At 40.7% G+C, this 24,077-nt stretch overlaps 2 protein-coding genes across 3 annotated transcripts in view; one reads left to right on the plus strand and one right to left on the minus strand.

Moving 5' to 3' along the window:
* Positions 1–702: 702 nt before the first annotated feature.
* Positions 703–6,571, minus strand: LOC119740838 (ubiquitin-40S ribosomal protein S27a). The gene is made up of 4 exons (XM_038216289.1): positions 6,481–6,571; positions 6,308–6,374; positions 3,265–3,537; positions 703–1,122 (listed from the first exon to the last, which is right to left on the minus strand). Exons 2-4 carry the CDS (start codon positions 6,353–6,355, stop codon positions 982–984), a joined length of 462 nt encoding a protein of 153 aa, XP_038072217.1. The 5' UTR covers positions 6,356–6,374; positions 6,481–6,571; the 3' UTR covers positions 703–981.
* A 4-nt stretch (positions 6,572–6,575) lies between these two features.
* Positions 6,576–24,077, plus strand: part of LOC119740837 (tetratricopeptide repeat protein 7B-like) — a 38,382-nt gene continuing 20,880 nt past the window's right edge. The window contains exons 1-10 of one of the 2 annotated variants that reach the window (XM_038216287.1): positions 6,576–6,768; positions 8,342–8,490; positions 9,750–9,918; positions 11,522–11,640; positions 12,598–12,728; positions 14,635–14,750; positions 15,480–15,651; positions 17,852–17,878; positions 20,642–20,705; positions 21,852–21,989. In XM_038216287.1, the coding sequence (XP_038072215.1) occupies positions 6,645–6,768; positions 8,342–8,490; positions 9,750–9,918; positions 11,522–11,640; positions 12,598–12,728; positions 14,635–14,750; positions 15,480–15,651; positions 17,852–17,878; positions 20,642–20,705; positions 21,852–21,989 (1,209 nt within the window). In that variant the 5' untranslated portion in view covers positions 6,576–6,644. The remainder of the gene's footprint in view (positions 6,769–8,341; positions 8,491–9,749; positions 9,919–11,521; positions 11,641–12,597; positions 12,729–14,634; positions 14,751–15,479; positions 15,652–17,851; positions 17,879–20,641; positions 20,706–21,851; positions 21,990–24,077) is intronic. The other variant, XM_038216288.1, reaches the window with a different exon arrangement.

Here is a 24,077-nt window from a genome sequence, read left to right on the forward strand (position 1 = left end):
TTGTTACCACCTCCCTCAGTTCATTAGCCACGGGAAACACTGGTCCAACTATACTTCCTTCGAGGGAAGTCAGTCAAACTTTATATAACTGACCTACAGATCCTCGTCATTTGATTGGTGAAACTCACATCACATGACATTCCTTAATGCTCCCATTCACGCCGGGACTCAAAACGTCCCATTCGCCCATGGTGAATGGGATTTACTATTCAACAGTAAGGATCGTCCTTGTCCCATGGAACTGTATTTGTGTGCAAATGCATGCTGGTGTGGGCGTTGAGCGTATTGTTCCCAAGAGCCATTGGCTAAAGAGTTGGGTTCAAACATTTCATGATGGGGTGGTTTGGAAGAGAGAAATACATTTCCCACCAATTTTGTATTGAAATAGAAGTTCATTTTAACTGTAAATCAAATGACAAGGATCTATGTCAGTTATATAAAACAAATATCGAGTGGCTTTAAATTTTGAAATGGGAGGAATATTATCACTCGGTAAAATCTGGACTTTTCCAGTTCACTGGGCTTCGCCTGGTGCAATAGAAAAGTCCAGATTTTACACCTTGCGATATTCCTCCCATTCCGCTCCGAGCCACTCAATAATAGTTTTTGCTCACTGCTGAAAAGGTTTTACCCATTCTAAAAGTTCCAACGCGCATTTCTACTGTAAAGTTGACTCAGAAATGATTTCGAATCACACCATTCTTCTCTGTATAACTCGACACAAGCTTGTGTCAGTTTTATTGTCAATCCTTGCCAAAACCACAAATTTTACACACGGACTGATCTCGCATAACTGATTTGATTACATTTACTAGATCCAGTAGTTTGAAGGGTTGAGGTTTAGTTTTATACGACATTTACAGGAAAATGTGAAGTGGATTCTCAATTCCAGTTCATGATACTAGTTGGGATTGTTTTTTACATTAGTGCACTGATCGGCTGTCTAATGCGTACATTGGAGTGAATCGTAGTCAGTTGGATCTATTTGTCCTTGAAGACGTAAGTCAAGCAGCACTTGCCGCAGTACTGCCGGTCAAAGTGTGAGGCCATGAAGACACCGGCGCCGCACTCCTCGCTGGGGCACTCGCGACGCAGACGAGTGATCTTGCCGTTAGCGTCAACCTGGGGAGGCAAACAACAGCAGATGGAGACATTTACTCGATGGAAAACGGATAAATGAGGGTTGAGCTTGAGAAAGCAGCAAATTCAATATTTTTATCTCGATTTGATAATTTTCAGTTCCAGATATGTTACAGTTAACATGTGTGCTATGGTCTATGGGAAAATTGTAACTAAAACTGGAATCTTCTATGTTTTATGCAAAAAACAAAAATGGAACTTATGTATAACCCTAACCCACCTCACTCCTCCAAAATCCTCCTGGCGGTTTTGGAGGATTCTAGAGGATTGAGGATGAATGGTGATTGAATCAAATGAGGATTCTGGAGGATTGAGGATGAATGGTGATTGAAGCACATGAGGATTTTGGAGGATTGAGGATGAATGGTGAATGAAGCACAAGAGGATTTTGGAGGATTGAGGATGAATGCATTTTGAGGCAGGACTGTCTGATGATTTTGAAGGCTTTGGCGTTGGTTATCCTTCATTTAAACACGAGTGCAAAGTTTTGGGATGAGGAGGATTTTGGAGGATTGAGGATGAATGCATTTTGAGGCAGGACTGTCTGACAATTTTGAAAAATTTAGGCGGAGTTGAAAAATTTTGGAGGATTTTGGAGGATTGAGGATGGTTGCAAGCAACAAGGGCCTAGGGGGTTAGGGTTAATGTTTTGGAACTTTGTTATTACTTCATCAGAAGACCGTGTATTCATTTATTAGTCCCATACAGTGGATTGTGCTTCCCAAAAAGTAAATTGTCAAACCTGTAATCCCTTTCTATATCGATGGTATCTGCTTATACCAGGAACAAAGGAGTGGCCCATCAACGAGCGATATACGTGATCGTTTTGTTCATCATGTTCTGAAATTCGTGAGGATTGGGAACTGGCTTTCACTGTATATGAGAGATTGTTGAAATATGATTGGGGATAGTTGTTATGAGCTTGTTTTAACTTGGGATAACTTTTGACTGAATAGTTGCGGGTTTAAAATTAAAATCTTGAACACACAACAGACGGTAGATGGGGAATATTGTAGAATGTCTGCTTCAGGGTGATTTTAAAAAAAATTAGCATGAATTTTTGGTGATTATAACACCTCATCTACAGATTCTGTATTTTGATAGCCCAAGAGTGAGTCACATGGCATTTTCTATTTTTTATCTTGCTGTGCAGCGAAAAAGATAATACAATAGTTGCCTTGGTCTGAAAACGTACTATGCGCATAGAAACCAACGCAGCAAGCAGAGGTCCGTATGCACATGCACGCGGGTGTGTGTCTTGCGTGTATTCCCATGCGCTACAGAGTTGGGTTCAAACATTTCATGAAGGGGTAGTTTGGGAAAAGTGCAAGTAAATTTTAACTAATTTCGTACCGAAACAGATGTACAATTTTATTGGATTTTGGTTATCTGGTTATCTCTTTGGTTTTGGTTATCTCTTAAAATTAAGCAGAATCTGTGGTTGAGGCATTATAAAAAAACACTGACTGCTTTAAAGCTATAGTCCATCATCTGTAATTTGTGCATTTTGTTCGTTTGAAGCAACAAAAGGGTTCAAAATCCAAAGAAGGATACTGAACAACTAACCTGATGAAGTTTCAGCTAAGCTTCAGCTGTATATTCCGAGAAAAACAGCATTCTAAGATCTCAATTTCAAATCAAAAGTTACTGAATCATGTTTTGAATTGTTTTGAATTGCAGCTATACGCGGCGTCGCGCACTGATCCGACGAATTATAACAACCGTGCGCACGTGTGCGTCGTTCCAATACTTGTGCGCGCTGCGCTGAATAACAAAACGAACTACTAATTTAAATTTTCCTACGGTGCTTCTTAAGAATCACCGTTGGAAATGCCTTCTTTCGTTGATTACTTCAAAATGACAGCTTCCCAGAAGGAATAATTTCACAGGGAGTTTAGTTCAACCAAGTTTGTTTTTCAACAATAATTACGCCAGCTACTTTTCGGATGGCTGCAAATGATGGACTATAGCTTTAACTCGTGGTATAGTAAAAATGATCCATGGAGGGTTCCATTTCACTCGGCTACGCCTCAGGAAAATAGAACGCTCCATGGATCACCTAATTTTAGCACGCCACTCGAAGCAGTCAATATTTGTATAATATGACCTTGAGTAAGTACTCACTTTGTAGTATTTGAGTACAGCCAGCTTGACCTTCTTCTTCTTATGCTTGATCTTCTTGGGCGTGGTGTAGGTCTTCTTCTTGCGCTTCTTGGCCCCGCCCCGCAGCCTCAGCACCAGGTGGAGCGTGGACTCCTTCTGGATGTTGTAGTCGGAGAGGGTGCGGCCGTCCTCCAGCTGCTTGCCGGCGAAGATCAGCCTCTGCTGGTCTGGCGGGATGCCTTCCTTGTCCTGGATCTTGGCCTTGACATTCTCGATGGTGTCGCTGGGCTCAACCTGAAACAGAAATGAAGCATTTTTTGGTTTAGTTCCATGGCTTTAGTTTAGTTCCACACACTCTTTGTGCGTGTGGAGGGGGCTCTGACAACTCGACTCGTTCACCAACTCAACACCAGTGCGACATCTCGACTGGTGGGACAACTCGACCATCTCTGCATCAAACGGAAAGACAAGTCATCCGTTGAGACAAGTTGTCCATTGAGATAAGAAGACTCGTAAATCGCAATTTGAAAGAAAAAAACACAATTGTGCGCAAGGCATTGGGGGCTGGTACGCGCGCAGAATGATCGCAGTCATTTTCGGGTTCGATCGCTCGGAGCGCGCCGCAAATGACTGCGATCATTCTGCGCATGTGCACGTTTCAAGTGTCAGGTTGGCTCAGTGCGGAAAGGGCATATTTTTCATCATTTTTGCCGAAAAACCGACAGAATCCACCGATGTTTGTTGGGTGCACATAACGTGAGTATGTCATGAGGTATTGTACGGAGTTTAGGGGCAAACTGTGCAGCGGTTCTGTGGGAAAAAGCTTGGTTGGGATGGACGTTTTTGTATTAGTGTTTTACTGGTGCTGACAACAATTTTGCGGGGTTCTAAATCTATGAGGCTTCACTACGTGGAGCCTCATAGTTCTAGGAGTACTGGCGGGTGGGGCTGCTTGAAGGGATACAATTATTGGGCTTGAGAGATCCATGGTTCAACTCCCGGCTAGCAATATTTTCAATTTTTTAATTTTTTTTTCATCCCCACGAAATGAGAATATTTTTCTTTTATTAGGCCTAGGCCTATTTTACTCCTAGAACTATGATGAGGCTCCAGAGACCTATTTTCTTTTTCAGATTCATGGCCGGCTCTGGAGGATTTTTTTAAGGGAAATAAAGTCTGAAATAAAATGGTCTGATTCCCATTTCATCATGTTCGTGAACATGGTGAATACTTAGTCACAACGACAATGTTGGCGTGGAACCAGACTTATTTTTGTTACAATAAAACGTTGAAGTCCCAAAAAAACAGTCACTGCGCATGTTCAGTGCCCATCCGGCAAAACATCGTTTACTAAAAGACAGCCGGATCCGGCTAAATATCCACTGTGTCATGTCACAACTTAGACCCGTGAACGTGGCGTTGTATACAACGCCACGTTCTTGTTTCATTTCGAACCTGGCGAAATCGATCCGACATACATAATTCCGTATGGGTGTTGAGTACTCACCTAGAAATCTAAATTTGCCCGTCCGATTGTTTCGGCTGTGTAATTTCGACGAAATTTGCCCATCAGTAAAGACCCATACGAATGTGTAGAAATAAGATTTTAACCTGACCCAAATAACCCCGGACGCGTCTGAGTCGCTTGGACAGATTGACGGCTGTTTCATGTCGCAACCCCGGAAAAAAAAAACCCGCAGACGATTGGCTGCTCGGCTCATCTCGTGTACAGTACATGTACGTGTGTGCACACACACGCGGGCGCACGTGCGACCGCGTGCGGTACGGTGCGGTGAGAGAGGAAAGGACTTGAAACTTGTCTAGGAGCAACTACATGTATAGAATGCAGGGCCACGCCGAAGCAAGGTTTTTTATTTTGCCTGGAGGCGTGGATGGATAGGAGTAATAGATATGCAAACCTGCAAAAAAGTGCTAAGTACAGCGAAGGAATGCACTGCACTTGTCTCCAAAGCTTCTCATGAAGGATCGGAAGGGAGGGCGTGCTTGTAAATGTGTTGGGGGCACTGTCTGGAGCGGCGGAGGCGCGGAGTCTTGGAGTCGCAGAATCGCGGAGACGCGGGGCACTGGAGTGGCGGAGGCGCGGAGTCGCAGAGACGCGTACCGATAGAGGGCGCAATTCTCGGCGGAATCTTTTTGAGAACGAAGCATCCATATCCATTTTAAATGGGCGGGCCAATTAGGAAGGGGGGGGGAGGGCGACGGGGCACTGTCTGGAGTCGCGGAGGCGCGGAGTCGGGGAGTCGCAGAGTCACTTTAATTGGGCGGGCCAATTAGGAAGGGGGGGGAGGGCGACGGGGCACTGTCTGGAGTCGCGGAGGCGCGGAGTCGGGGAGTCGCAGAGTCACTTTAATTGGGCGGGCCAATTAGGAAGGGGGGGAGGGCGACGGGGCACTGTCTGGAGTCGCGGAGGCGCGGAGTCGCAGAGTCGCTTTAATTGGGCGCGCAAATTAGGAAGGGGGGGGAGGGCGACGGGGCACTGTCTCTCAGTGGTGGAGGCGCGGAGTCGCGGAGTCGCAGAGACGCGCACCGATAGAGGGCGCAATTTTCTGCGGCTCCACGACTCCACGATCGATTTTCAGAGGTAGGTCGACTGCGGTTCCACGCCTCCACGCAGCCGTACGGAGGCGCGGATGTAGAGTAAAGTGGCCCTGCATTCTATAGTTGTACCCTTGTCTAAAACGATGTCTGTTTTAGCTGCGACAGTAAACAGCCGTCGAATCATACGAAAATAAAACGCAATGCGCATGCGTCAGTTGGGAGAAAATGGCAGCTAGCAGTAGCGGACGGACTTCTTCATGAACCGGGGCCAGAATTTTCCTCAATTTTCGTCAAATGCAAGTTTTGACGTACAAATAGAATTCAAGACAGCTTCATATGTGAGTACTTATTACATGGGCAAAATAACGTCCAGTGTGTGTAACGGAGGGAGTCAGAGGGACACGTTCGCTAGGTTCGAAATGACATAAGAACGTGGCGTAGTTTACAAGCCACGTTCAGTTTACAAGCCACGTTCACGGGTCTAGTCACAACTCAAACACTTTACCTCGAGGGTGATGGTTTTACCCGTCAATGTCTTCACAAAAATCTGCATGTTTGCAGTGTGATGCCACCTACACGAAAGAATGATAAAAGAACAATATGTTGAAATGTTTAATTATCTAATTCATACAGTAAATTGCGTAAAAGAACAGACTTTCTTGGAGCATAAAAACTCACCGATGCGGCGAAAATGGCGGCGGTGAAAGAGAGAAAGATTGGCCCACGTGGTACGTATGAGGGCGCTACAACCACCGGTCTTATCAAGAATCGTCACATGAGGGCGCAATTCTGTTTCATGGCTGGTCGACAATCTCGTGAACTGAGTCAAGTTTTGGCCGAAAATGGCTGTTTCTAAGAAGGCAGCAGCCCGTCTTGAGACCGAAATCGAGAAATATCGTGTTGAATGTAACTGGGAGAAGGTTTCTGAGCTGATCAAGAATACCAAGACGAAAATACCCGCACTAGGTATCGAGTTTAAACTAAACTTTACTCAGTCTAAACCCTTTTTTTTTTACATCCCAATGCAATGGCAATGTCCATAACTCAGGCCTAGGCCTTACAGTACACTTGAATTTACACTTGCAGCTTGAGTAACTCCAGCTCTAATGCCTATCGCATTAGATAGGCATTAGAGCTGGAGTAACTCAAGCTAGGCCTATACCATGACAATCAAATGACAATGTTGACAATTTCATTTGTTGACCACTGATGTGACAGACCATGACAGATGTGCCCCACCCACTTCCATGTTCAGTGTCGACAGTCGCGCATTTCATGCTGTTATTTATTATTTTCTACTACAGGCATGACATTGACAGAATAATACAACAATGTCAACTTTGGCTGTAATTTTCAGCATGTTCCGAAATGGACGAATTTGGGGGTTAGTAGTCCACATTCGTCCATTTCTGAACAAACTTATAACTATAGCAAGTATTGTAAAGTAATAACTAATATTATTACTGTATAGCAAGTATTGTAATATAGCAAGTAATAACTAATAATATAGCAAGTATTGTCCTACACTGCACTGACCTGCTTAAAGTTTTGTGTTCATAGATGCTGGTAGTATGGTTCCCTGACCCTACTTCAGACCCTACTTAGATGAAACGGAGCAGTTTATAGACGTCAGGGAATTGTCAGGGCACGGAACCAGACTAACCAGGTTGAACCTGTTTATGGATGTGTACCCAATTGCAAACAGAATGTGGACTAACTAAATTTGGTAAATTGGGGGCAGTATTTGAAAAAGGTCAGTTTTGCCAACGATGGTCATTCGACCATCGTTGGAAATTTATACAAAACTTCCACTTTTCTGAAAATGACAGCACACCAGGTGCCATGATTTTACAGGATGCTTGAGATATTATTCACTTACATTCAAGTCAGGTATTTCATAGTAATTTGATAGTTTGTTTTTTGATATTTGCAAATGTTAATGCTCTCTATTTTGGCATTTTGTTGAATTTGTAACCTGCCGAATTATTAAGCAACTTAAGACCGATTTAGTTAAATATTTATAATAACGTGTATTTTATATTATATAGTGATGCTTATTGCTCTTTGTAGATAAATATTATTTTTTGGTAATAAATTCCTAAAAGTAAGTGAGGATATAAATGTCGTGTTTAAAATTAAAATTAAAATGAAATTAATGATGAACACCTACATGACCTATGTGATTTATGCACAGGATGCAAGCTTCAGCTATCAGAAAACAAGCCTTTTTTTTTTTTTTTTTTTTGCTCACTAAGTTATATAATTTGTGGATTTAATTATCAGCGTTGACAATTTTACACAGGCATGACATGGTTTAATTTTTAATAGGCCCTATATAATTTTAGCATGTAATTTTAAATGCTAACTATCAATTTTCAAAATTTCATAAAAAGATTTCCCTTGACTTGACAGACCCCAGTACAATAGTGGTCCATTTCTCTGTTATAAAGTTTGTCACACAGCCATCATTGGTTGGTGAATTTTCATCAATTTGCCCAGGTGATCTCATAGTTTATCTTGTTTTGTCTGTTTGTTGCAGAGACCCTTTCCCATTTAGCATTAGGAGAGAGCGAGTTGGAGTTGTACCTGCTTCAGAACCCTCCCAGCGCAGCCGTCAAGAAGAATGCAATCAAGCAGCTGGCCAATGCTAAGCATCATCTCCATCTAGCAGCCAAATCAGGCAGCAAGGTCAGGCATTTATACTGTCTACTTCTACAGTACATTGTAACTGAATGTTAACACTGCCAATGGGAATGGGAAATTTTGTGAACAGAATTAGTATTCGCATTCCAACCCGCATTTCCCATTTTGTGAAAATGGTTTCCCACTGGTGTGAAAAGGCCTGAAAATGTTTTCCCACTGTGGGAAAAGTTTTTCACTTTTTGTAAAATGAAGATGAATTCCCTGGGAGGCTGGGAAGAGAAAAAGTGTGAAGAGAAATTCCCATTGCCAGGTTAACTTTCAATTGCAATGTACTGTAATGTTCGAGTCCAGCCTGTCAAGTCGAGTCCAAAATAACAAGCATAAAAAAATTGTTACAATTTCAACAATTAAAATTGCACTTGCAGCTTGAAGTAAAGTTGTTACCATCACTTTTACGATGGGGACAAATGTTAAAAATAATCTTCAGTATTGGTTATTATCTTGAGATTTGGTCATTCTACGGAGGATGCTATTTTCCACTTCTGTAATTCTCAGAGCATGCCTATGCAGCTTCTATATTTCAATATAACATGTATAAAGGCCCAGCCTTATACAGATTGTCCCATAAAAAAACAGTGGAATCAGGCATGTTTTCAGAAAAGTGGGGGTAGTATTAAAAATTGTGTCGAATATATTGCTGAGTAGCATAATTGGTCTTCCAAATGCTTTTTAGTTGGTTTCATTAGGATATTTTGTTCAAAGGATACAGGAATCACAATACGGGACTTGAAAAACCACTTGGGCCACTTTTTCTTATTTATCAAGCTTACCGATCGATGCCGGTAGAATAAGTCACACATTACTCTTGAACAAAGGAAATAAATCCTTTGTGTGTTTCTCTAACTAAGCTTCCTCACTTTCAAGGAAAGTGGCCCAAGATGATTTTCAACCCTTGAGTTAAACGAAGCATAGCGTTTTTTCCAATGCATCAATTGAATGAAATAAAGTTTGTATGGTAGATTGGTTATCTGAGTTTAATAGGTCATTTGGAAATATTCCCAAACTCACATGCAATATACCTTAATTAATTGGTTTCGACTGTTGGTTTTTTTGTGGGAAAACCTGTATGCGTATCTTGGCTTATTTCTCCAAAAATTATGTATTGGTCTGTTCAATTATGCAGTGTTCCATTTGCAGCAGGGCCAATAAATTATCTGGTTTTGTTACTCTAGATACCTTATGCATTCGTGTGTTCCTTTTTTTTTGCAGTGAGGCCTAATTGTTATTATGTCTTGTTTCTCCAGCATGCCCTGCGCATCGACGCCCAGTTGCTGCTTGCCAAGCTAGAGTACGCTATCGGGGAATACGCTGATGTCTTGAAGCACTTTGATAAGATTCATCTGGAGGAATTCACCAAGTCGTCCATGTCCTGTACCAGACTTAAAGCAGTGGCAGAGGCATTTGCAATCAAAGGTACAACTCATCAAAAAGCAGTTAATTTAATTCATATAATGTTTGGAAAGTTTAACAAAGAAATTAACTGGGGCAGGGCTTGACCCTGTGACCTCCGGATTGCCGTTCCAATGTTCTACCAACTGAGCTATCCAGCCCTATATTGGCGGTTCCCCATTTTCGGAATGTCTAATACAAAAGAGGACTAGACTTGCTAAGTTAAAGGGAATGTACATCATTGGCTTTTGCTGTAATTTTTAGAAATGAACTATTTGAGGGGTTAGTATAATAGATCAAATATTGTTACACTAACTTGTTTGAAATGTTGTGTTCGAAAATGCTGGAAAAACCAAGAAAAACACAAATGTTTAAGCAGTCTGGTTCCCTGACTGCACTCAAGATGAAATAGACCAATATTTATAGGTGGCGGAAAATTGTAAGGTAAGGGAACCAGTCTAGCCTACCTGCACCCGTTCATAAACATCTAACCAATGGCAAACAAAATTTGGACTGAAAAAAATGGTAAACTTGGATCTGTAGTTGAAAAATAGTCAGGTTTTTCCAACGGTGGTCGGCCGACCACCGTTGGAAATGTATACGAAAATACTATTTTGTTTAAAATGACTTCACACCAGGTGCCATAATTTTACAGGATGCTTTCCACTGTCATTTATCAACATCCTAGTAAAGTTTTTCGTAAAAACTTGGTAGTTTTATTTTTCGATGTTTGCAAATGTTGTATATTCCCTTTAAGCTGGACCCGAAGTCTCAATTGAGAAATATTTTTATTCCGTGACTGAGTCAGTCAGTCAGTCAGTCAATAGGCTGGGCCTCAAGGGCCAGCAAAAGGAGAAGAGATATCCGGCAGGGGTATAAAAAGTGCACTGTGAATTGCTGTTACGTTCCAAAAACAAGGTATTTGTTGCTTGTGAAAATCTGTTTGAAATGGAAGGGATTTTCCCTTTGAGTGTTTCAAATTGGAATTCGGATTCCAAATCTTTGATTAATCAAAAACATTCAAATACATCTGTTTGATTCAAACCATCAAGAAATAAAGGGATATGCAATAATAAAAAGAGAAAAGACCCCAAAATTCCAAAAATTGTTTTGCTTAAGTTTTACTTACGAATCCCTTTGTTATTGAATCATTCCAAGATACTTGTAATATTCTCTTATTGTGCTGATTTAGGCTTTAATATAACTGCTAGTGTGATTGCTTATATTCTTCTCGTAACACCAAAGGAGGATTTTTTCTTCTCAAAATGCGATATATTTGGGAAAAAGGGAAATAGTTGCACAGTCTGGAAATTTTTGAACATACATTTTTGAACGTAGTATTAAACATACGCAGTTGAGTAGCTGTTTCTCCAACTACTTGCACATTTTTCACTTTATTGTTTTCTTACATTTGTGTTTAACTAGATACAAATCATTGAAACTGACTTTTGGCAGCCAGTGGAGGGTGGGATTCTAAATGTAACAAAATGGCATTTATCACTTTTTGGAAACAATCTCTTCAGATGTTGACATGACCACATGGAGATTCGTATGTTGGGAGTTAATTGAATTATTGAAATTGCCTCAAGCCTAATCTCAGAATCCTATTTTACCCCATCTTTGTCAGGAATGTGCAAGGAAAAGCAGGTCTCCTCCATCACCGATGAGGTGGAGAAACAAAAGCTGAAGGAGGACATTGCCCTGTGCTTTGAGAAGGCAGGAGACATGGCACTGCTGTATCTACAGGTGGGAAATACTAGAAACCCTGCCAAACGCAGCAACTTGCAACACTTGTCTAAGTAACAAGCCTGCCCAGTGCAACAAGATCCATCAGGCCAAAAGTCTCAAGGCCAAACTACCTCAGAGTCTGTGGTCATCGAATGCAGCAGAATACAACTGTGGCATTGTTCAATGGGACTAGTTCTCATTGTCTCAGAAGCAGGGCCCTTTATGCACTGGTGTTGATAGTTGAATGAATCAAAGTGCAACAGACTTTTCCACCTGATGCACTGTGTTGCGTCTGGCAGGGTTAGGGTTTTGTGCACATTTCAGAATATAATCGGTCACGCGTACTGCAAACTATACAAGCGCAAACCAGTAAGCATGTAGATGTGTCCCATCCACTGGGTTCTGGAAAGTGGTCAAAGAGCGCCCTCTCTTGTTCCAACACTGTGGCCGCGCTCTTCACCTAAGCATCCTCTCCTATAAGGGTTGGTTGTAAGATTAATATTGGTTTTTACCCTTTACCGATGCATTTTTATAAGCACTATTCAGTGCTGTCTGAGAGCGTGCAAGGAAAATTCACAAGCTTGCTTAGGTACGTGGGACTCAAAGACACGACCCTCTGCTTAGTAGTTTAATAATTAGTATCATCTGTAGAATTAAGCAGGTGGTTCGAGTCCCACCCAGGTCAGCTTGTGTTTGTACTGGTCTGAGAGGGCCAGCCTATTTTGTACTTTTTATACCGGTCAGTCGGTTGGTCGGTTGGTCTGTCGGTCGGTTTTTGATAGGATTACCCCGTAAGACCAAGAATTCCAGTGAATAGCCATTTTGCACATTTCTTAAAGACTCTCGGACAGAACTGAGAAAACAAATGCATTACTTATAAAATGATGCAGCTTATAAAAACTCTCCTTGTAGATCAAGCATTTTAATACCTCATGAAATGTGTCCCTCATGCATATTCATGCTCATGTGACCCAGGAGGTGGACAAAGGTCGCGGAGCAGGCTCAGTGTTGTCCTCCACCAGTAGTCTCGGTGGCAGCGGCAACTTGGTAGGACCAGTGCTGGAGACAGCTGTACAGAGAGCGCCGCTCATACACATACAGGAGGGGTAAGCATGATCAGGATTGTATTCATTTGTAAGCGTAACTTCCTGGGCGTTTTTGCAAGGAACTTTGCTTAACCCTAACCACCCCAACTCCATCACAATCCATCCTCCAATTTTGGGGAACTTAATTGGTCCAGAAGGCCTGGCGTGACTAAATATTGATGGAGTATGATGGACTTGGGCCTAATGGCCTGAAACAGTGCTAGGGGTATCCAATTGATTTTGCATAGCAAAATTGATTTTGCAAGTCCACGAATGTCAACCAATGCGTCAGTGGATTCCATTATGTCATGTACAGTTTTGTATTAGACGCACAGTGATTTATGGATTTTGATGGAATTGGTCCAGTAAAAGATGCTAGGGAGTTAGGGTTAATCATCCAAAAATTGTTGTCCATAAAGCCAAATGTATATTTCTTGGTCACATTGTATTTTCAAGAAGCATCAAGCCGTGTGTTAACACTTACCATCCCTAACCCTTCAAAATCCAACTGCATGTTTTGTTGGAATCTGTTGGAGTGAGTACTGCACTAGTAAACTGATTATGCTTTACATGGAGTTGGACATACCACCATAATCAGAGTCCAACAGTTTGGGTGTTGGGTTTACCATATGGTGTTGGAATTTGCAGGAGTGAGGAAGGTTCCCAAATCACTCAAGGGGGTTAGGGTCAGATTGGTCCATAACTGGATTTGGATGCTTTTCCCCTTATACAGCCGGTCCTTGACAAGTGAGGTCGCTATCTAACAAGATGAATCAAAAGCAGTCTTAGCAATATTGGCAGCGCTACCCAGGAGATTCTGAGGAAACCTCAAGTGCGCTGTATTCAAACTAATGCATGCACATGAGGTACTTTAGCTTTAATACCGGTACAGTGCGCGTGAGGTATGCTTGGAATTTCCCGGGTAGCGCTGCCAATATTGCCAAGACTGGATTTGATTCATCTTGCTGATAGAAACCTCTACCGCCGCAGCAACTTAACCGAGTGTCACGGGACCGGCTGCAAAATAGAGGAATAAAAATTCAAATTCGATACAAAGTAGTGTCTGGGCTCTACATGTGCCTTCCTCTCTGCTGCCAAATCTTCAAAAAACTTTCCGAAAACTTTGTGGATAATGCATGGATAACCTTGGGGAGCTCAGGATTAACCCTTAAGCCCAAATCCTTTTGATAGGCATCTATCCGAATCTACCTGAAAAGAAAAGGAACTTTAATGTTTTACAAATCCCCAATTTTTTCTCTTCAACACAGAGATGCCACTTTTCAGGTTTTAACCTGAATTCAGGTTTTTATTTAAAAATGTGACAAATTAAAAGTGCTGGATTTGTTCGGAAACATCCAGAAAACACATTTTTGAAAGGGGGTAAGGGTAGTTTCAGGTTTTTTAGTAGTGTTTCAGGCTTTTTATTGATATACTGGTGGTATCTCTGTCAACAAACAGCAAACACACACTCCATTCATAGATATGGCCCCTGAACATGGATAGCAATATAACGTGAAATTGTCAAACAGAAATCAGAGGAATTTTATTAAATTTTCCGACTCTGTTTTTTGCAGTTTTTGACCAAAAAGGTATTTATGAATGGGAGTAATAGTGGGATTGAGCAGCTAGGGGCCTGGTTGCCGATAATGGCCCACGCCTTGGGCTCAGATTATTATCGTCGGCCAGGCCTCTAACTGGTCTTCAACCAGCCGTATAAAACTGCTCCGTCGCACTAATATTCCATTGTTAAAGAAAACATTTGTGCTCTGCTTTCCTCAATTGTCTTAAAGTTTAAATATTTTCTAAATCTGTAAAAGTTTTTAAGATGGAATGGTTAATCCTTTTACAAATCTACATTTAGCACTTAAAAAAGGTTTTCTTCACGGGCACTCTAGAATTTTGTTCTGAATCTTGTTTTTTTCAATAGGAGATTGGATCAAGGCATCGGTCGGTTCCGTCAGATTCTGAAGGCTGTTGAGGCAAGGACTTCCCAGGGTATCCGCACCACCATGGCCAGAGAGCTAGCTGAGGTCCTGCTAAGAGGTAATGATAACTGCAAGCCTCCCAGTCTTGGCTGTCAAACCTGAATGCCTTACAACAGCAGGCATGCAACTTTTCCTCGGATCCACTGATTTCCTCTTTTTTTACTTCTCATGAATGCCATTACAAATTGAAAAACACTGTACAAAGTCTTGTGTGATTTGGAATTTCCTTGTTTTTTCAAAATTCCCAGTTGCATGCCTGCAACAGGGTTAGGATTTGTCAGGATATTTTTGATTTATCAAATTTTTTTTTTGTAGAAAGCCTTTTAAAATCTGAAATTCCTGAGTATTTACCGTAAAGGTGTTTTTACCTGTAAAAAGTTCAAAACGGAACAAAAAGAAATGGATATTTCAAGGACTGCCTTTGCACAAATTCAAACATACGTGAATTCCATGGACTCTACATTGCTCTGGGGCCCTTTGGTACCCTCCTAAAACATCTGCCGATTATTTTGTTGATTTTTCATTTTCCTTCAATCTCACCCATGTTACAGGATTTTTCTCTAGAAACCCTGCTGAATCCAACCTTTCAAACAAACTTGTTGTTTCTGCTCACTGTTAGATATTGAGTTGAGCATTTTCCCCCTTGAAAGTCATTTTTGGTTTTCCTGCAGCCTCTAAAACTGAACAAATGCCTCCATTGTTTTCTTCCTCTGCAAGGCCTAATAGATTGCAATTAGCACTGAAGTTTTCCAGGTTAATAGTCTATTTGTCTGAATGTTATGCCTAGGTGTCTGTAAGAACAGATACACGCCGCCCCCAATTGAGAAGGAACCAGAGAAAGAAGAGAAGTCTAGTACCCCGGGTTCTCTGCCCCGCGGGCCAGGCTCGGCCTCTCTGTCCTCTCTCAGGCCGGTCAGCTCAAGAGGCTCCTTCAGGCCCAAGATGTACACCACGGAAAGGTGAGACAACGATCATTAACAAGCAACTTATTTTTTTTCCAGTTTCCAACTGGTCGGAATCATCTTATCTATAATAGACATTCTACAGTTGAGGGAGTGAAATTACTATGGAACATCAGACGTGATCTGGGCCCAATTTCACGGTGCTGCTCAGCACAAAAATTTGCTTAGCACAAAAAAAGTCTGGCTTTATAAAAGCAGGTTATCAGCCAAAACTCCATGTGATTTTCATGCTAAGCAAACAACAGCTGAATACTAATCACAAGCAATATACATCACGTGGTGTTTTGGCCGGTAACCTGGTTTTATAAGCCAGACTTTTTTGTGCTAAGCAAATTTTTGTGCTTAGCAGTGCCATGAAATTGTCCCCTGAACTGACTATGTACCATGTTTACTCCAACAACTTTTGGAATGGACGTAAATGCATTCTGTAAATGCATTCGAATCTAAACATTGATTGTGCTTGGTCGTGGCTTATCAGTTTTTCTGAGTAATTTCACACTGTGCTGATAAATCTTTAGTGACCATAAGTGGCCAGGGGCCAATTTCATGGAGCTGCTAAGCACAAAAATTTGCTTAGCACAAAAAGTCTGGCTTATAAAAGCAGGTTACCAGCAAAAACTCCATTTGATTTTCATGCTAAGCTTTCATAACAACAGCTGAATACCAACCACAAGCAATATACATCACATGGACATTTGGTTGGTAATCCTGTTTTTGCCAAGGCAGACTTTTCATGCTAAGCTATTTTTTGTGCCCCAGAACATGCTCATAGCAGCCACGGATGACTAACATTTTTGACATTCCTTTTGAAGCAACATGTAAAAAGTTCTGAATCACTCTGGAAATGGCAATATAATGACTGTTGGAACATAAAGTTGTTTTATTTTGTGCATTCTGCCAACTTTTTTTCTTTATGTTTTTTGGCAATGCCATCGTTAAGGGTCAACTACCGTTTCTCTCATATCAAATGTTCCAGCAACAACAAAATACTCATGGAAAAGGTTTGATGGGAAGCTTATATTAGAAAAAGTCTAAAACGAATATGAGCAAACTTGTGTGGGTAAAATATCCTCACATATATAACAGTTCAATTACCCTTCTTTCCCAGTAGAGGGCAGTTAGTTCCCATTTAGCCCCTTTGTATACATGTCATCAAATGTAGACCCCTTGTAATTTAGGCTTGGGCAACTCGAATATTTTAAATTCAGTTCTGATCCATCATGGAGTCAGGTTGGCGTAGCGGTACTTTCCTTGCCTTCCACTGCTGTAACCCGGGTTCGAATCCCGCCCAGGCCAATATGTGGATTGGGTTTTCAGTCCCTACCTGATTCCGTGGGTTTTCCTAAGACTATTCCCCTGGGTTTTTCCTCCCACCTCTAAAACTGTAACTTCTACTCATTGTCTTCTCTCTACAGGTTTCTTCAGGCCTTCGAGCTACAGTGCTTAGGGCACTTTTGAGTAATCCTTGGTTTCATTACCAGAAAGATTAAAATAAAATAAACAAATTATCTCAATAGAATTGATTCCAAGTTTTTGGGAAAAAGGAGAAAACCAAATTAATCTCATTTAAGTGAGCTGTACTAGTGAGTCACATACATGCATATTTTTTCATTTCGCAAATTGTTATTGCAATCTGAAACATGATTATTCATCACCTGAAAATCATTACGATTTTTTTTCACCAGTGAAAACATCAGCTTACTCTTGGATATGGGTCAGATGCTATTTCTAAGCTTTGTAGAGTCCATTTCTTCCAAGAATTGCCCAAACTCATATTGGAGTTTACCCATCTTCAGAATTTCTCTTTTTTTCTGTTTGGTAACGTACGCAAGAATTCCTCAAAAGTGTTCAAGGCACTGTAGCTCGAAAGCCTGTAGAAAACTGTAGAGAGGAGACAGTGAGACGAAATTACAGTTTCAGAGGTGGGAGGAAAACCCCAGAATAGTATTCTGGGGAAAACCCACGGAATCAGGCAGGGACTGAAAACCCAATCTACATGTGGTCTGGGCGGGAATCAAACCTACTTGCCAAGCCCAGCCTGGTATCAACTCTTTGGAAACTTACTAGAAGTGAGAGTCACAATTCCACTTAGGATTTGTTTGTTTGCAGTTTTTCTACACATTTGAGTCGCCCAAGCATAGCCTGTACATGTAGACTTGTAGACTATATAACCCAATCTCTCCATGTTCATATACAGCCGTCCCAGTCACTGCCCAGATGAACTGTAAGTTCCCCCCTGGTATCTCATTCCTGGTGATGGTACAATTAATGATCTGTCAGTCTTGAATCTACATCTGTGCCTGTCTGCTGTGTTTGCATCAGTTTTTAACCCTAACCCTTCTAAATCCTTCAAAATCCACCAGGATGGTGGAAAATTTGGCGTAGGAAGAGGCAGTCTTCATGTAACATTACTTTACTTGAGACCGTCGTGGCTGTTCTATAAGAATGTGCCATTAAAGTTTCTTTTACAAATGGTGGATGTTGGTGGATTTAGGAAGGTGTTTGCAAAAACGTGCCGAAGGAGTAAAGGTTAATTAATGAAGATGTTTGTTTCAATTTTCAAATTTCTCAAAGAACAACTCAAAGAACTTTGGGAATTAGAAACAAACTTGGTAAATACACTCTGAATGCACAGCGGCCATTTTGGATATCCCATACCCATGCATGAGAGTGCGAGTGTCAAAGTAATACCAGGTCCGAATTACGTGGCTACGGCTTTTGGAACCAGCTGAATCCGCTTGCCTTTTGTGTTACTGTAGCCAAGGAATCAGATGCAGCCTATGGCTATGGCTATGGCTTGAAATTACACACGAGTCTATGGGAAGTGGCTGCAGCCGCTACCATAGACCCGTGTGTAATTTCAAGCCGTAGCCAAGTAATTCAGACACGGCCTTAGGGGTACACACCGGTAAATAGGCCTAAACCCATCCGCCGAGCTCATGAATAAAAGTTATATCCTCAAAATATTCTATATTAGAGAGTTTTGAGAGCCATAACATTGGGGTATTGAAGCAATACATGGCAATGAACCTCTGGCCCGGACTCGGGGCTTCCAATTCTGAGCATTTTGGATGCAATTGGCTCGAAAGCGGCGCTATTTTGCAATGTTGTGGAGGGATCGTTTTTTCAAGATGGCTACTTTTCCGCTTTGGAAAAAAATAGAGATTGCTTCTTTGGGTGAGAATTTCTCAAAAAGCCAATGGTCAACCAACCACAAAATGAAAAGAAAATTAAAGATGACGTGTTGATCATCATTTTTCTGTACAGCTTAAATACCTGGGAGAGTTTAAGTATTTTTAAAAGAATTTTGAAGTATGGACATTTAGCATGGTGTCTATGGGAATTTTAATACAAAGCTGCATCCTTAGGCTCGGATGGAAAAGAAGCCTGATGCCATTGGTGTGTTGATACACATGACACTCCTTGTAGCTGGGAACTAGACAAGATGGCCGCCATGTGTGCAGCCTGTTTGAGACCTGCAGTGTGGTTTCTAGTCCTGTTACCCTTCCTCTTCTATTGCACTGTTTTATGGTGACGGGTGTGTTTCTTCAATAATCCTGTCCGTAATCTTTGTCTAGTTTCCTACACCCTAGCCTGTCTGTCCAGCACTGCTTCTGGGTACGTCCACCAAGGTCTTATTGCCAACATACCCATATAGGCCTACAATTTCATATTTTCAATCAAAATGTTCCTCAAGATTTTCTCAAAATCAAAGTTTTTAGTGAGAGCATGAGTGAATGTCACTGTATTCCGTGACTCAATTACATTTGCATATATGCATTTGATCGTGAACAGACAAGTTACTGATTCAAACTGAAATACTTGATAAATTCTTGACGAAATGTAAATTATTCTGTAAAATCTAATCCATATCACCCATTACTAAAAGTACGTGTAATTTGCACCATTACTAAGTTGCTCGTCACCGAAAAAAAACCAAATTCCTCTCCAAAAGCACTCTGTAAGTGAGCTGACTTGGCATAGTGTATTCGCTAAGCCTAATTCCCCGCTTAGCATCTCCCCTAGGCTAGATTGAGAGACCCAGGCTTGTTGTGCGTGGCCTGCTGAATGTAACACGTATTTATGCTCTCTGTACCAGTAGCTTGTTGCATTGTGGTACGGTACATGCACTGATATACTAACACTAACCTTGAAAATTAAGCTGCTTCGGCGTAGAATGTGCACAGTCAGTATGAGATATCTGCTTGTAGCACGGTTAGAATCTACCGCACAGAGGTATGGCATGAAACGTGCAATGTGAAGTCATTCCCAATGTTTCAGATATTCAACAGACTACCCAAATACTAAATGTAGTACTACATGCACATACTTCTGTATAGCGTTATTTGCCTCACACTGATACATTAATGTGTATATTATGTGGAGAGGCACGCACACTTTACTTGTTCACAAATTAACATGGGTCTATGGTTATTGACACAACTTGCACAAAGGGTGAAAAGATCATGCATTGCTTTACACGAATGTAGACCAAAATGAACTGTTGAAATTTTTTTTTTAACAAATGGTTTAAAAAAGTACTAGTTGCTGCCAGTGGCAAAATTGCTAATACAGAACTACCAAAAAAAGTTACATAAATACAAATTGAACTATTGAAATCACTAATAGAAAGGGACATAATTTTATTTGAAGAAAAGGAATTTGCATGGAATAGAAAAAGGAACAAGGGAATTTGATGAGGGAAAAGAAAACTTTAATGAAGAATTATATTTTAAGAGTTGCAAGTTCAAGAACATCTCATTGACTGTATGTCACAAGGCAAAGTGTTTTCTTTTCCCCGTGCAAGATGTTTCAAGCCATGAATTTTCTTTTGCACACAACTCATTTACAAGCACCAGATAATAAACCAATCAAAATTGATATCACTACAAACAGTTCCAGTTAGGTGTAAACGACCATAGAAATGAAAAATTGGTTTTCCGTGGACTGTGAAACTGAAAACGATTTTTTGTTGTGTTATTTTCAGCCTGTTCGTGCCCAAGAATGTTGAAGAAGAAGCGCTGTTGCTTTTGCTGATTAGTGAGCTTCAGGTAAGTCAGTTTAGGGATAAAAAATAACCACCTTGTTTATAATTCGCAGCGGGATGAATTTACCAAATGTTATGCATGCTACAAGGTTTTCACATTCATAGAGAAATCCTGGAAAATGGTAGAAAAATCCTGGAAAATCCTGGAATTGAATGCTATCATGGATAGTCGTAGAAAAGTCATGGAATTTTGTTACTTTACAAGGAGTCATGGAAAGTTGATATTCTAAGGAAAAAGGCATGGGAAAGTCATGGAATCCTGCACAACCCATACCATTGGTCATGGAAAGCCCTAAATGTTCTGGAAAAGTCATGGAATTTCATATTTAGATTTCTGTGGGAACCCTATTGATAGTCACCGAATTTGTTTACTAGAGTCTTTAAAGCTACAGTCAGTCATTTGCACCTATCCACAAAGTGCCTGATGAAAATACTGTTATAAAGCATACTTGGTTGAAAGATAGTAATGGGACTAAACTCCCTGTGAAATTATTTTTTCTGGCAAGCTGTTTGAAGAAAACAATAAAAGAAGGCAATTTCTAACGATGCGTCTAAAGACGCATTCTTGGAAATTTCCGCTAGTAGTTCGTTTTTTAATTCAGCGAAGCCATGCAAGCATTGACAAGACGTACAGTCGTACACACGTGCGCACGGTTGCTATAAGTGGTCAGTTCAGTGCACGACATCGTGTAGCTGCAATTGGCTGAATGAGAACGTGTCCCTGACACTGAATTCGGTCGCAATTCAAAACATGACCCAGCAACTTTTGATTTGAAATCGAGATCCTAGAATATTGCTTTTCTCTGAATATACAGCCTTCACTGAGCTGAAACTTCATCAGGTTAGTTGTTCAGCACCCTTCTTTAGATTTTGAGCACTTTTGTTGCTTTAAACAAACATAATGCACAAATGATGTATTCTACCTTTAAAGGCCACTCGCCTGCACTCCTGGGTTTTTTTTCTCAATATTCTTTCAATTATGAATGTGCATAGCATTTGGTAGGAATCGTTGGAGGTCTAGCACAAAATGAAAGTGTTTTCCACAGTCTTTCCAACCACATTATTCGTTTTGTGAATTAAGGCCAACGTCTACCACGGTAACAAAATTGGCCTTGCTCTGAACATTCTTGTTTCTTATCTTCCCATGTAGGTCAACCGTGATGTTGTTCTAAGTCGCTCCAAGGAGCACACTCAGAGTAGAGAGCACACTTTCCTTCACGCTACGGCCGTCTATGACTTGCTTGCCATCACGCTGTCTAGGAGAGTCCAGTACAGTATGCTTGCTGATGTAAGAAAACTCTTTGTGAAGTTCATCGAAGTACAAGTAACGCACAGTTATAGCAACAAGCATGTGCAAGCTTGCAAATACATGCACAATTTTCCGCAAGCTTGTAAGTACATGTGCAAGCTTGCAAGTACATGTGCTGCAAGCTAGCAAGGTTGTAAGTTGCTTGCAGCTAGATTGCGTGCAAACGCGCAACCTCAGGCAAGCTTGCGGCAAGCTTCGCAATCCAGTTAACTGCTTAATACAGCTTGCGACAAGCTTACTTTTCCGTAAGGGAATACACCAGGTCATGCAACAGTACCCAAACATTAACATTAGCATTTACATACATGTACATTGATATTTACTTCATTTCTCATGGTGTAACAATGAGGAAAAAACACTCAGTGATTCGCCTCATATAAAAATATTTGATATAAAATATGCTAATGTGATGAGTCGTTTAAACAGGCAATATTAAGGAAATGGCAAATTGGCTTCCGTTAGCGATTAATTCAGTTCCTGCAAGACGAAGACAAAATACATTTCTTGAAATCTTGTAAATTTTATATCCTGAAATTTACCTGAGTCCTCTTGAAATCTTGAAACTTCCTGTGTTTTCCTGAGTCCTCTTGAAACCTTGAAATTTTCGAGTATGTTTTCTAATATTTTGACATTTTCCAACCTGCCAAATCTTGAAATCTTGTAAATTTTATATCCTGAAATTTGCCTGAATCATCTTGTATTTTCCTGAGACCAGAACAGTCTTCCTGAGTTCTCTTGAAATCTTGAAACCTCCTGAACTAAAGAAGCCTCAATATTTTAGAGAAAGCGGAAACTCAGAAAATCTCTACAGAATTCAAGCTGATTTGAAGATGTAATATGAAGAAAATTTCAAGATTGCAGATTTCAAGATAAATTCAGTAAAACACATGAAGTTTTAAGATTAATTCAATTCCTACAAGACGAAGACAAAATACATGTCTTCAATTGCTGCAAGATGATTAATTATTCTACTTGTCTTCACATAACAAGGTTAATACATGTAAATCAGAAATAAAATGAAACAATGTTCAGACTTAAAATCAAACAGAAAATGTAAAATAGTAATTTAACAAGTTGAAAATGTCATTGAGGCCTCATTTGCAAAAAGGTTGAAATAATATTACTATAAATCGAAACTTAATGTTCCCGCATAAAATGGTTCTTGGGGCTGCCATCTTTGCATTTGCCCCAAGTAAATCAAACAAAGTAGTGAAAATACAAAAATTCTTACAAATCAAGGAACATCAAACTTAAAGTTAATTTAATTAGACGTTAAAAGGAAAGTGGGAATAGAGTACAATCTAAGTCTGTCGGTGGTGGACTTAAAGACGTTAAAATCGGCACATCTGTGATCCTAGTTTTCAAACAAAATAAGTATCTTTCTGAGTTTTTATTTGACATGATGAAATCTCTATCAACGTGATTAACATTGGGTGCATTCGTTTAGCTCACTTGGGTCGACACGGGTAAAAGCAGATGGGTCAGCCACGACAGCCAGGCTAGTCGAACGCTCAACCGCGGGCCATCACGATCCTCACGTGATGCCCTTAGCCGTGGCCGTAGCCACTGACAAAACGCCCGTTTCGGACTGGGTCTTAGTTTGAGATTTACTGCTTTTTAGTCAATTTCAAAACTCAAATAGGTTGGGCTGAAATTATAGCCTCAAAAGTTGCAATGAACTCAATAAATGATTACCTTTAGACTTCCAATAAAGTCAACTTTTAAGTCCACTTGAGATTTCCGCTGTCTGGCCGCCATATTTGTCTGTTTCTTCGAATGAACAACGCATGCGTGTGACATATTTCCACCACTGACCCCGCTCCACAAGCAGGGTCTGTGGTGGCTGACCCGGGTGAGCCCCAAGAATGACGTCAGAGCTAATCGAACGGCACGGGGCTGACCCGTGTGGACCCGGGTGAGATAAACGAACGTAGCCTAATACTCTTGATATCATAATGGTATACCGGTAAACCAGATTTTTGTAATCAAATGGCTCAGACATTTATTTATTTATGTATTTATTTATTTTTTATCCACATTCATGTGGACATTGTTACATCCATGCCA

This window comes from Patiria miniata, unplaced genomic scaffold, assembly GCF_015706575.1.
Source record: "Patiria miniata isolate m_02_andy unplaced genomic scaffold, ASM1570657v1 HiC_scaffold_5, whole genome shotgun sequence".
Taxonomy (NCBI): Eukaryota; Metazoa; Echinodermata; class Asteroidea; order Valvatida; family Asterinidae; genus Patiria; species Patiria miniata.

Excerpts from the sequence above, each read along its gene's own strand:
- LOC119740838 (XM_038216289.1), bottom strand. The coding sequence starts at position 6,355 with ATGCAGATTTTTGTGAAGACATTGACGGGTAAAACCATCACCCTCGAG. Across the intron at positions 3,538-6,307 it reads GTAAAACCATCACCCTCGAG|GTTGAGCCCAGCGACACCAT; the intron begins GTAAAGTGTTTG and ends TTTCTGTTTCAG. Across the intron at positions 1,123-3,264 it reads CTGTACTCAAATACTACAAA|GTTGACGCTAACGGCAAGAT; the intron begins GTGAGTACTTAC and ends TTGCCTCCCCAG.